The 14,790-nt window shown below is 32.9% G+C and overlaps 1 protein-coding gene across 1 annotated transcript; it reads left to right on the forward strand.

Annotated features, from left to right (window-relative positions):
* Positions 1–6,228: 6,228 nt before the first annotated feature.
* On the forward strand, positions 6,229–13,139 carry LOC132725300 (uncharacterized). The gene is made up of 6 exons (XM_060710400.1): positions 6,229–6,238; positions 9,718–9,842; positions 10,515–10,724; positions 11,422–11,562; positions 12,147–12,303; positions 12,737–13,139. The coding sequence occupies exons 1-6, from the start codon at positions 6,229–6,231 to the stop codon at positions 13,048–13,050; spliced, it is 957 nt and encodes a 318-aa protein (XP_060566383.1). The 3' UTR covers positions 13,051–13,139.
* The last annotated feature ends 1,651 nt before the right edge of the window (positions 13,140–14,790 follow it).

Raw genomic sequence — 14,790 nt, forward strand, 5'->3', positions numbered from 1 at the left:
AATGTTAGCGTTATACTATAGACGCTTCAATGAAAAATGTTTCTTTATCACTTCATACGGTCTTTATTTCTGGTATGTGATTGATAGAATATTATATTCGTGTAAGTTCCGAGGCTTGCAAAATATAATTTTATTCAACTCGTTCAATAATTTCAGTATTAAACATACACTCATTCAATATACTCAATATGTATAATAACACGTCTGCATATTCATACTTAAGGTAATATTTATTTCTAGAATCAAGTAGAAGCCCTGATAAAAAATAATAAAGTTAATCAAAATCAATCATTTGTTGTGATAATCTGTGCTTTGAATCTCTCGTCGCCCCTCTCCCATGGCCTCAGGAATTTCCTCGAAACTAGAACCATTTTAGTATTTTCAACGAGTTTTCAACACTTGTCATTACAGGCAAGGAAATAACGAAGCACCCATTTTTTTTCTACGAAAATATTATATATGGCTCCGTTACAGAAATCAACAATATTAGAAGCAACCTCTTAATATCGTCATCGATCTTCTGAAATACTCGCGAAACTTGGACCCTCTCAAAATTAATTACCTAAAAGTTGGTCAAGGTACCTTGACGCTTCCTTTCTTTTCACGTCAAATACTTCTTTTTGTTGCCTTTTGTATTTCGGGTTACGAAGTCAGTTATGCACATACATTGTCTGACACATTGAAAGTTATAAAGAAATTAACAGTTAAATATTTGTAGTGAATTTTTTTATTCTTAAATAAATGCCACTTGATTTGTATAATGAACTTGATTTTTTTCCGTGTAAAATTGAAAATTTTCAAATTTAATTAAATAATTTTCGATTTAAAATGAATTGAATTTTGTAGTCGCTATCCTACAAGCAATATGGAAACAAGAGTGTACCACACTCAATATAATATACCATGCTTATGTGTCAAAGCTCGATTTATTCTAAATACATATTTAAGGTAGTATATTCCTAATGCATTACCTCAGCTTTGAAAAGTATTCAAATAGGCTAGACTGCATGGAAACTGATGACCTAAAAAGGGGAAACTTTTTTAAACATTATTTCTTAATCTGTCAGATCCCTTATAGAAGGAAGAAAGTGTTTGATTTTAATTATATAATTATTGTAGTATTAACGGCTAAATGATGTCAAATTTTATAGCAAATAATGAACCAGATATTGTCAAAGTCTAATAAGATAACAACTACACTTTAAACGTATTTTATATTTTGCAACAAAATAAAATATACCTTAAAGAAAATTTAGGCAAACTTAGAAAACAACCCCCCCCCCCCCCATTTTGGGAAATTTTTAGTATATTTTAAATAAGGCTTTTTAAATATGGAAATGGTCAATTAAGTGTTTAAAGTGGGTTGGGATAGGGTAATATTTTTTTATACATATTAAAAAAAATTTGTGTAGATACACTCATTTATCTCGTGTGATTTGTTACTTGAATATTTTTTATTTGTTTCTTAACAATGATCAATAGGACAACATTTTTCATTATGATGATATTGTAAATTATCTGGAAAGAGCCCAATGTAATAGCAATGTGTTTGTTCAGAAAAAGGTCCAGACCTCATAAACCATACTGTAATTGTTTTTGAAATATCGCATTCAAGTGTCCTTTAAGTGTCCTTTAAGGCTTGTAACTGTCCTGTGTCAATTTTACAGTTCCTTATTGTGCCCATTAGGGTTGCCATTGGTTTATAAATCTATTATACAATGTAATCAGTTAAACTATGTAGCGGGTATTCAATTTTGCCCCTGAAACATTGTACCCATTTAAGAATGTGTGTTTTCTGTAAGATATTAAAACGAATTTCACTGTGTATTTTAGGGCGTATTTGAGGAAACGTTTATTAGATAACCCAAAAGAAAAATGTGTTATTATATAAACAAATAATCATTTTATAATTGCTCGGTATGTGTAATCAAGGTAGTTCCGAATAATTGTTTTATTTCAAGTAGCGTTTATTGTTTAAATATTATCCGAAAAATCTCGAGGACCTGCATAAACTGAAGACAGATGTTATGTTCATTAATGAAATAACATTAATTATTACCATCATTATGACGCCCGAGTTGTTCTATTATAAAAGGGGCATTTAAAAAGGGTATGTCGGTTCGTCATAGGAGCAAATGAGCACATTTTGTAATATTTTAATCACCTTACAGCCAGCACACTTGTCCGACTAGTATTTACAAACCTCAATGTGGTAGTATGACTAGATTATAATCCATGTTGAGTTTTTAGTCAGTCTGTGAAATGCAAAGGTCACTGTTCCATTGACTGCTAAAAGCTTATGACGATCTATACATAGCTCGTCCTTTAGTGAAGCAGGAGCTTGTGATTCATTTTGCTTTTTTGGTAAATTTGTCAAAGGTAACTGTCATTATGGTACTGATACCAAACAGTCTGTCCTAACAACTGTAGGACGCATTGTCTTGCAGCCTTATGATTAAGTGTTGCATTTTATAATGGCAGGTAGTCAAAGCCGTTTATTATTCTTTATTTGTAGTATTTTCAAAAACAGTAACACGCATAAATATACATGTACACACATTACATTAAAATAGCAATACATAGAATACACAGACACTATCACTATCTTTATATACATGTATGTAATAACTACAATATTTACAATATATACACATTTTTAAACTGTATTTTTGTAGGTCTTATTGCTCTTAACATACAGCGTCTATAATCTTTATCCAATAACACATTTCCTTGTCTAAAAGTTTCCGTAAATCGACCTTATTTCCAGAAGGAACTCCTCACAAACAACATCATGAGCGTAATACATGTTCCATAGGTCCATCACTTTTGCGTCCATGTTTCTGTTAACGTCCCTTCGATAGTGACCGACGCCAGCTTCCGTCACCAATTGTAGATGTATGTTCAATAGCTTTGCCTCATGCAAAAGTAACCTCAGAAGAGCATTGAAGGAAATCACGCCCCAACCAGCCTGGCTATTAAGACGTTTATGCCATCCTAGAAAAATAACAACTTATAATCAATATAAGCCAATGATAGATATATGGGAGCAAGGTTCAGTACACTTTCACCTTTGATACTTAACTTGGCATGTGTGTAGCTTGCATGAAAATACAGTCTAGCATTGATACTCAGGTATCTGGTATATTTCTATTTTGAACTAGTGAAACCAATGTTCTGTGTTCGTACAAAAGCAGCATCATTTTTTTTCACTGCCATATTTTATTATTAATTCCTGTCACATCATTACTTGGTGGTTGAAAACCTGGTTTTCGTCGCCTTTTGGCGCATCTTGTTTAAATTAAAAAGATAACAAAAATAGAGCATATCGTCTGTATCGTTGTATTGTTGTTACGAATAGTCTGTAGGTAGACTGACAATTCCTCTGCAGACCAAACTGTTCTCCATCCATTGATCATTTGTCTACAAGTGCTTGAGAGCTACCATCAACTTTGTCGAACAGCTTCTTGAATGCTCTTGGTATATCCCTTCCAGGCAGAAACGGTAAAGCCAGTAGTTTCCTAATAATCTGATGTACACCCTCTATTTGTCGACATGTGATCATCAAACCGAGTTCCTTTTCTCGTCGCTTCGGTGCCTGTGTCCAGTGAAAACCGTATCCTTTGAGACTGGCGCCATGAAAGATCCCATAAACCTAAAATGTACTGTTTTTGTAAAGATCTAACGTTGTGCCGAAAGAAATATCTCTCATATCAGATTATGTAAAATTAAATTTAAATTTTGGAATAGTTTATGCAATTAAGAAATCATTATTTATTTTATTTGAGCAGATTTTCAATATTCTTTTTAATAATGCGTTTATCAATAGAAACACGCCATACGATATAACACGTGTTCAAATCAAACCTACCGGTTTCGAAGTACATATTAAAGCGTTCAACCGCCGGTGCTTCATCCATGATATCAAGAAGAAAAATATTAAAGTCACACTTTATTAATCATACATACCGTTCTAATGACCGATAATTTGATTATTAACGGCAGGCGCCGGTGTTCATCCTATCACGTGCCACTAGTGACGTTAACCCATCACACTATATATCTGCTATATATGATAATATTGTATTTTTTTTCTTCATGTCTTTAAATAATGCACAATTTATACATAAAAAAACACAAAGAAAATAAACTTTGCAATAGGAGACATGAGATGTATGATGATAAATTATTAAAGTCATTTTCATTTCATTTCATATTCATATCTGGCATTTATCCTTCTCATCACGTCTTTTAATTGTATGAGCGGCTGCTGCAGAGATACCAACTCTCAATAAGCTATACACCTACTTGTAAATCTTGCATCCGTAGCTATCAAATCCTTTACTTTTTGTAGGAAAATCAGGAACGTGTATCTGATTTTCTCGTCTTCAAATTATTACAGATAAAAAAGAATGAGATGCCCACACTTTCTATACAAGTTAACCAATGCTTAGAAAGCAATCGCGATAGAACCTAATTCTATTCTCAGCAGAAGTTATACGTTAGTTTGTTCTCCTAAGGCTTAATGAATGGCTTGTCAGAATATACAAATGATTTTAAACAATTCTCTGTATTCTTGCTAAAATAACCATACCCGAGTCGACTAACTAGCAGACAAAAATTAGTTTCCTGCGAAAAGATCTACATTTAAATCCTTCAAAATACTAACCACCTTGTGATATACAAATTTCTAGTCTTTTGATGTAATTTTTAAATGCGTTTTTATAATCTTCTCGAGGTGTACTGTTCAGAAACTGCAAAATAGCCGAACCGAATCTTTTTAGCGCTTGAGATTTTCTTCCACCAAGGTGTTTTTTGAGCCTCGGAAATAGGAAAAAGTCACAAGGGACAAGATCTGGCGAATACAAGAAAGGTAAGGAAGCTCTCGACAAGCTTTACCTTTTCAGATATTCTCGTACAATGGCCGCTTTGTGTCACGAAGCATTGTCATGCAACACCCTGACACCACGGAGACCAGTTGCTGGTCGACGGTTTTTGAAATATATCTTTAATTTATAAAGACCTTGCCTTTGTGATTTACAGGTTAACCCTTTGGTACGGCAATTTGTATAGCATGCCCTTGATTGGTAGGGAAAATTACATACAATACCTTTTTGACGTTCACGGTGCGTTTTGCAATGCAAGGTTTTTGATTGCCCATATTTTGTTATGTATCTTTCGCTTGGGCTTATAAAAGTGAACCCGCGTCTTATCGCCGGTGATGATATTTGCGAAAGATCTATTCTTGTATTAAGTGAACCGTTTCAACAACTTATTGGAGATTCTTAATTGAGCAAGTTTTTCTCATTTTTAAGGCGATGGGGTGGCATTTATCCTTCTCATTTTTAAATCACTTTTGAGAATTGTAGAACTGTAGAGATACCAACTTAATTAGCTTTAAACCTATTGGTAAAATCTTGAATCAGTAGCAATCAAATCCTTTACTTTTTCCACCATTTTTATTGTTGTTGCGAAGTTGCAGTTTTCGGACGGCGTGAATGAGGTGCAAATTTTACTGAATCTACACCACTTTTCTTCTTGTTCTTACACCACCGTGTGACAGATGAAAAGGAAGGTTCATTGTTCCCATAAACACAACGTATTTCATTAAATATGTCAGCGGTTCTTGATATAGGAGCGTATTTGGTCAGTGAAAGGAGACCTTTTCCCAATCGTTTTAGCTTTAGTATTAGCTTTAGTATACACGAGTGGATAACGATAACCGAGCTATTTTTTAAAAGCTAAAGTGAACTGATTTACACATGCATTGTATCAATTGAGAGCTTACACAACCATCTATGCGATACATGTTCATAGTTCGAGCAGAAAGTAGTTAAAAGCGAGATATTGCTCTAGTTGCATTTATATATGAACGTCTAACATGTTTCACAACTTACCATCCCTTGTTTGTTTTGTTTGTCTGTTTGTTTGTTTTTTTAATCAGAAACATTGTATGAGTGTCCAAGTTAAGTTTTACTTAACGTTATTTATGTTGAAAGATAAGAAATAAAAGTAAGGAAAAATGGAAAAGAAACGATATTTTGGCCCTGAGATACATATTTTATTACATAAGCGGAAAAAATGGGTATTGTGATTTTCTTATCCGCAAACTTGGTCAGTAAATAACCATATATTATCATATCTTTAGACGGTTTTGATAAACGAAATCATCATCACTTATCAAACGATAAATCAATTCAAAGTTAGCAAATCTCCAAACGAACATGAACGATGGCTACCTGTAAGTAATATTTACAACTGTTTACTATATTTTTGTGCTATTGTTTTATTTTGTGGTTTTCATCAAATGTAGTTGACATTTTGTATTTACATTAATTTTGATATGATTAGAAAAATAGATTTTGTGAGAAGTAAGCACAATCATTTACGACCCGTGTTGCTGAATACAACGGCATTTTGGTCACAATGTTCATTTTATATTTCGGAATCTATTCATCTTTGGGACTTGATCAAGTTACACTTTACACTTAATTTACTGTAAAGTTTTAGTATTTTTATCAGATGCGCGCCGATTTTAGGGGAAAGAGGTGATCGAGTGTTGCACTTAACATACTTATATTATATCTAATAAGCTTAGGAAATAAAAACATACCAAAAACTTAGCAACCAATTCTAACTACTGTTTCATGTATCAAAATTACCAGAAAAAACACCTCCTATCTTAATTGCTAATCGCGCATTAGTTGCCTCGGAAGCTGCCCATCTGATAAGATTAAAGCGAAACAACGAAGATGCTTAAGTCTGAAGAGAGGGTGATAAGCTCGAGTAGACAAGCTTTGTTATTTTGAAACTTAGCAAGGAATGACCCAGAAATACCCGAACTCCTATAAGTTTGAACATCTTTATGTTAACGTATACTTCCACATATTTAAATGTTCCAGTAATATAGTCAAATGTAATATAGATTCGTTTAGTTTCGTTTCAATACGCTTTAAATACCCACACTGTAACGACACAGCGGTGCAGGTCATTGATGTTGTGAAGTGCAGGATGCACCCACGGATCTTGTTAAAACTTTACTGAAATATGATGTTTTTCAAACGAAAACGTTTTCGCTCTAAATTTCTCATGGCATGTTTGTATTTATTCGTGTCTTTTGACAGGTGAAAAGGGTCGCAAGGTTGAAAAGAAGTTACGTTATATCACTGACGGCCTCACATGTTCAAAGTTAGCAACAATATATTACCCCGTAAATGACACACATGCATGTTTTAATTGAAATATATGTCTTGTATTGTATATATTTGAGTGTTGAGGTTCGTAACATTTTGTGGGTTTTCCAAAATCTTCAATTACTGTCTCTGTAATTAGCTTTGGCGTTAAGTTTGGAAATTTAAAAAAAAACGTTATCAAGTATGCGAGTGATAAATTATGTGTGTGTAATTCATGTTAGTTTCGGCAACTTCGTTGATGAATTGAATCAAACAGCCAGGGCTGCATGTTGGTAAACATCAAAGATTGGCAGATTCTTTTGAAAAGCCGGCTACACACTGTCAAAGATCATCGTGTGTAAATTGCATGCGTGTTATTGAACAGTGGAAACATTATATTTAATTTTTACGGGTGTTTTTGTTTTGTTTTGGGGGGGGGGGGGTTTGTTGTTGTTGTTTTTTTTTCAAAAATGTGAGCAAGTGTTATTTAAGAAATAATATATCCTAAACTGTGATTTTATCGCTCAATAACATCACTGTTTGGAGTTCGGATGCGAGGAATTATATCACGAGGGCGCAGCCCGAGTGATATAATGATGCGCATTCGAACGACAAACAGTGATGTTATCCAGCGATAAAATCACCGATTTGGATATATTATTTCGAAATAACACGAAATCAACAAATAAATGCTGCCGTACCTGATATTAAGCAAAATTGCACCTGATTTGTTTCCGTACTTATTGTCTACCCGTCGGATTTTATAGTGGTTACGTCACATGAATAATGATTACGTCACATATCTAAATATAGAACGTCAAACAGTGATTTATAGCATATTCTAACACGACCCGCATTTTTCCCTATTGAACATAGAAGAACCGAAAGTGTGTGTTATTATGCTATAAAATCACTGTTTGACGTTCTATATTTAGACATGTGACGTAATCATTATACACGTGACGTAACCACTAAAAATGTGACGCGCTGACAATAAGTACGGACACAAATCAGGCGCAATTTAGCTAATTATCATGTACGGGCAGCATTTATTTGTTGATGTCGTGTTAGAATCGAAATAATATATCCAAATCGGTGATTTTATTGCTTGATAACATCACTGTTTGTCGTTCGGATGCGCATCATTATATCACTCGGGCTACGCCCTCGTGATATAATTCCCCGCATCCGAACTCCAAACAGTGATGTTATTGAGCAATAAAATCACAGTTTGGGATATATTATTTCTTAAATAACACACACTTTCGGTTCTTCTATGTTCAATAGGGAAAAATGCGGGTCATGTTAGAATGTGTATTATAGCACTAATTGAGGAAGATGAATATAATTTTCATTTGAAATCGTAAGTACCTTATGCACTTAATTTATCGATAGAAAAAATACATAGAAAAAATAAAATCAATACCGAAACATTTTTGATAGGTAACATTCAATTAAAAAGGAAGTAAAACGAAATACTACACTTTGAAAAAGGTCGCGAAAAATGGTTGCGTCATATCAGCTAACTAAGAATATAACAACGATCCGAACATCCGGATGTCTGATTCGGATATCCGGATGGCCATTTCAGCTCCAGATGACATCCCTATAAATTAATAAAAGTTTCCATTAATTTGCGCAAAATTAAGATAATCGAGACGAGTTGTTGTAACACGCGAATATACATGTTTTTAGTATCATACAGTTCATAGTACAAAACTTACTAAACTATCAAAATATTTCATATCTTTGGTGTCTAAGGTATAATTCAAGATTAAAATAGCAAGTAAAGTACACTGCATAGGGGGGAGGTGAAAGACATGTTTATGAGTATAAATGGACAGATTCGTAAAATATTTATCGATAAAAAATGCAAGAAAGTGGGAATTATTTATAAAAGAATAGGAGAAAAAAATCAGTCAGTGCTAACATATAAAAGACAACGACTTTTTACAGAATTCAGTCATTCAATGTGTGTTGGAAAGACTTGGCAGTTGCCTCCATTCCACTATGTTACTTTTACAGTATCTTGTAATTCAGAATAGAATAGCCGTATACAAACAACGTTTATATCGTTAAATTATGTAAATGGGCTTTTCTATAAGTTGTCATATATTGATGACACTTCAAATAATAAAAATTATTACATATGTATAAGTTTCATCTCACAAAAATGAAAAGTGATCCTATTTTAAATCTTTTAGATATGATTCAATATATTTACTTGCACAAACACCCGACTTGGCCACTCTCAATTATACCGAAATTATCAAATATAGTTTATGCGATCATTTTTAAACGGGTATAAATATTTTAAAGTGGAATAATACTTAAACATTACCTCTAATCTGAACGATAAACGATGGTGAACCAAAAATGTATTTAGGTATTGGCAGTATATATTTAGGTATTGGCAGAATATATTGTTCCTGCGCGGAACATAATTTCACGACTGTTGCAGTTCCCAAAATATGTTTACTATATTGACTAAAACCACATTGTTATCAATAATTTACAATAATCAAAAGATATTTTAACAATTTAACAGCAAAGCAGAAATTGTTTAAGAATCCATTTGCAAGTCTCAGATCAAAGAAAAAAGAGCCAATTGAGCCTGTGGAACCATGGAGAGTGTATAAAGAATTAACGGGTGAACATGGGTGGCAAAAAGAGGTAATATCTAATTATCAATTTTACTGTAATCTTTCAATGTATAGTATTGATTAATTTTACGTTAATCATATTAAATCTAATAATATTCAACAGAAAAGAACGAAGCATTTAATACATAAGTTTTGCAACAAAGCTATTCATTAGCATACTGTGCTACTAATGCTCAGGCTTAAGTAAAACATTTTAACTACATAACTTCACTGAAGTCTATGTAATGCTTCCTGGATGTGTCTAATTTGAATAAAAGGATTAATAAACAATGTATTGGTAGCTGCATGCCCTTTCACAGGTCAATTTAAGTTGGGGTTTGTTTTTTCTTAAAAGAAAATATGCCAGTTTCTGCATTTTCATATTGTGACCACATTTTGTGTGCAGAATTTCAAACATAACATATCAACTAAGGTGAAGTCAAAACATGTTTTTTTATATTGACAAGAACACTGTATACCAATTATCAATAGTTTCTGATATCAAATTTGAGCATACTATATCTTTAATAATATGAAATAGAAAATACTTTAGATTTGGTATGAAATTACATCTTACTTGAGTTAACAGTGCCAAACATAATGCTTTACATAGGGTGATATGGGGATATTGGGCTGTTTTTGGTCTTGTGAAATACAATTTGTGACTGAGTAAAATATCCAATAAAATAATATCTTATTGTAGTATTATAAGACCCTGTTGACCAGAATCAAAAACAATACAACGTCGGTATTGAAAAAGGAGGACGTCGGTTCTGAAACTATTAATATCATGATGCTTGGTTATGTTCAAAGCGGAAAATCCTCGACAATCAACTCGATATTCTGTATACTTGACAACAGAATAAGTAAACGGGCAAAATCAGGGGACAGTGAAGACTCATTTACACAAACGGTTTGTTATAGTTTTTTTTTCGTATAAACTGACTAAAAGGACCTTATTTGTTTAACTTGCTATCATTTTTATTTCAAAATGTCTATTTGCAATAAAGCTTATAAAAATATATATGATGTTTTAGAACTCCGAGCCAATAAAAAGGAAACACTTATATTTCATAGTGAAAATGCAAACCAAATAGGAAGAAAAAATAAACAATTCAGAAGAGCATAAAGTAATCATGTCTATGTTAGTCCGTATCATTTTACTAGATTGTCCCTCATCTCACATGATAAAGAATCACGAATTCTATGCCAAGGTCACTGGATAATATTTTGAGATATAAAAAAGATTTTCATGGAGTTTTTTCGAAAGCATATTGAATGCATTTTTTTTCATACCAGACTTCAGGAATTTAAGTTCAAGAAATTCAAGGTCAAGTTTAACATTTAAATGCTCTCTCGTGCACATTGTACTGGCTGGCTTCAATCAGCTTTTGAAAATAAAAAAGTGATTTCGATATCGTGTCAATTCATTTAACTGATAAATCCATACACCTTTTATACCTTGTTACACTCCCATAATATCCATCATTTGTATTATTGAAATATTTATGTTTGCGCTGTAAAATCAGACAGAGGTCGTAGAATCAAATATTTAAAAGTCTAGAATAGAGCTCAATTTATTTACACATGAATTTCTGGTTTCTTTTCAGTATGATTCATTCAGGGGCGAAAAACAACTTGATGATATTATTCTCTATGACGTCATGGGGGTCGAGGCCGTAAAACACCAAGGGATATTAACTGAAGACATTAAAATGTGCATGAAAGGAGACGTTGAAGAATCCTATCAAGTAGATATTGAAGTTGTTTTAGATATTTTTGACAAATACTAATACAATTTACAAATAATGTAATATAGTATTTAAGCTTATATCTGAACATAAAATTAAAATATACAGGAATAGCAAGTCAGGGGGAAACTGTAATGAAAGATCACCTTTCAAGTTCCTTGTCATGTTAATTAAGTTTAGTTTTTACAACAGTACTTGTTGACTATATAACTGTATACCTGGATATTAAATAATTAAAAACTATTCTGCTTACTCTGTTATCTTATTCCATCTCGATATGTACTGCAGATATAATAGCTGTGCCAGATAAATAAAATTTTAATTTAAACTAAGATGACATTTTCTGCACTTTTTCTCGGGGATTTATTTCGATTTTACGAAATATAAATTCTTTTTTTACTTTTTTGTTCTTTTTAACGAAAAATGAATTCGTAATTACAAAACAGTATTTAATATGATTAAAATGATGACACACAGAAATCTTAATGTAGACTCTAGTTAAATTTAAAGCAGTGTTATTCATTCAGCGCAAAAATTAGAACAATGTAGTAGTAATATTTTTTTTCTTTTATGTATCGTTTTAGTTCGATCCACGTTCCCAGAAAAGAATTGACGGTAAAGTGTTTGGAAAGGAAATACATTGTGTTATGTACTGTGTTGATGCGGAATCAATATTTCAAGAAATAATAGAGCCCGTTAAAAAGAAAATGCAAGAAATAGAGTCGGAATTGAAGTTAAACCGTATGTTCTCGATAAATAAACCTTCCTCCAAAGAGAATCACTTTTTTAGCATTTTGCAAAATACATAAAAGTAATAACTTTTTGAGTAGATATTTCATTTTCACTGATTTAATTTTCATTATAAAATATTTGTTTACAAAAAAAATAAATAAACAAATAAATTATTTAATTAATAACCTTACTATTTGCAAAACAATATACATTCATTATTAAAACCATTTTAATTTTTATAATAATTTTGTTACTATGAAATACTTTGAGACGAACGAACATAACAACAAACAAATTCTGAAGCATTCGAGTATTGAAATGATAAAATCTTACTGTTGTACTTATTTATAATCACAGGAATTTCTTTCATAAAATATGAATACATTGAACTTCACTCAGATAGACCATAGCTGCTATTATTTTCTTCCACCATTTTGTACAGCGCAAGATAGGATAGTGCTTGTAACAAAGATTGATACCATTTGTGATGAGACAAAGAAAGATATAAGGAGGATCTTTCATAGCAAGAAAGTACAGAATGCGGTTGAAATGGCGGCGAGAGTCTTTAAAGTCAGTTTGAACCAAGTGCATCCGATAAAGAATTACACAGACGAAGTAGAGATCGATGAATATAAAAATATACCATTGCTGCTAGGCCTGTCAAAGGCAGTTGATTTTGGCACTGATTACCTTCGAAACATGGCGGATAAAGCAAAGAGGAAATCACAACAAAAAGAACAACAAACCGAGATATAAATGTTTCATTTTCTTGAAATTCGTTTACAGAATGAACTTGATATGAGACTGAGAGATGAAAGAAAATGGAAAGTTTTGATTAAGATGAACCGAGCAATTAAAATTCTTTTACTAAAGGATATCATTTTTAACTTTTTATTTAAACACTTCCTACTAATACATTCGATGCTCCCAATTGATATCTTGTTTTCTAAAATCGTTTTCTGCTTTCTTAGCTGATCACATTAGTCTTGTATATGACTTGTTTCACTGCAGATGGAATTTTCTTGTTGTTGTTCATGACACAAAATAATAGGCAAATACTCAATATTGTAAGATTTCCTAAACGTTTTAAATGTGAAAATGACACGGATTATCGGACCATTCCAAAATCAAAAGTCATCGCATCCCAGCCCTTTTGTCCACTTTACCTCGTGTATTTAGTCCCATTTCAATTCTTTTTCATGATGTCTTGTTCATAAAAATGTTTGTCCTCTTGTGCAAATGGTGTCGAGTTTAGTAATTGTCACGGTTCAAAACTGTTCACTATTTAGGGGAGAAGATGTGTAAGCGGCCGGATAGCTCAGTCGGTAGAGCCGCGGAACGGTATTCCGAGGGTCCCGGGTTCGAGTCCCGGTCAGGCTGCACATTTTTCTCACCCTGTGACATTTGGCGCCCAACGGGGGACCGTGACTGATAAATCTCAGAGTTTAATTTACATTGCTCTGTAACTCTGTGAAATGCGTCCTTTTTCGAGGACGAATTTCAATATAGCAGGGGAGTATGTCACGGTTCAGAACTGTTCACTATTTAGGGGAGAAGATGTGTAAGCGGCCGGATAGCTCAGTCGGTAGAGCCGCGGAACGGTATTCCGAGGGTCCCGGGTTCGAGTCCCGGTCAGGCTGCACATTTTTCTCCCCTAAATAGTGAACAGTTCTGAACCGTGACATACTCCCCTGCTATATTGAAATTCGTCCTTGAATTTCACAGAGTTACAGAGCAATGTAAATTAAACTCTGAGATTTATCTATCAAAGTGCGCATGCGTGAGATGGTTTTCCCGGGAAGTTTGTAAAAACTGAGGCCCGGCATGCAAATTATGTCAAAATGAAATATGAAAAATTAGTTGTTATAATGAGATGATGAAATGGAATGATATAGGAATGATATGGGATAATGGATTGTATATCGGACTGTAAAGAAACATACAAATACAAGAGATATATATACAAATACAAAATGATACATGAAAACGATATTCAAAAACACGAATATCGACCACATGACATAATGATGAAACACATAAATTAATGAAGTGCACAATATAATTATATAATTCAAAAATGTAATCAAATAGGCTGTTTTAATTGCTTTGTTAAACAATTTGTTGGATGTAAAACGTTAAAGATCATTTTTAACATACATTCTAAGGGAAATAAGTTTGATACGAGGTATTATCCAGAATTACCTGGATTTTTTTTGTTCATTAAATTTATGCCTGCGCAAAGTTTAATGTTTCATCTGTTACACCTGTTTAATTGCAACATATAATCGATTTAATTGCACCCTGTACCGTCTTAGGTTGCCATAAATAACTATGGAAACGTTAGTGCGGTGCAGCTCGTAGAAAGCGACGTTCGTATACAATTTTAAGTGCTTGATACAAAAATGGAGCTTGACCAAAATTTGCCAGAGCTTGACGTTAAACCCGAAAAAAGTAATGCTAGAATTTCATGTCATTTGAACATGTGATTATAATGCA

Source organism: Ruditapes philippinarum, unplaced genomic scaffold (genome assembly GCF_026571515.1).
Source record: "Ruditapes philippinarum isolate M1 unplaced genomic scaffold, ASM2657151v2 ctg2355_1_1_1_1, whole genome shotgun sequence".
In the NCBI taxonomy this organism is placed as follows: Eukaryota; Metazoa; Mollusca; class Bivalvia; order Venerida; family Veneridae; genus Ruditapes; species Ruditapes philippinarum.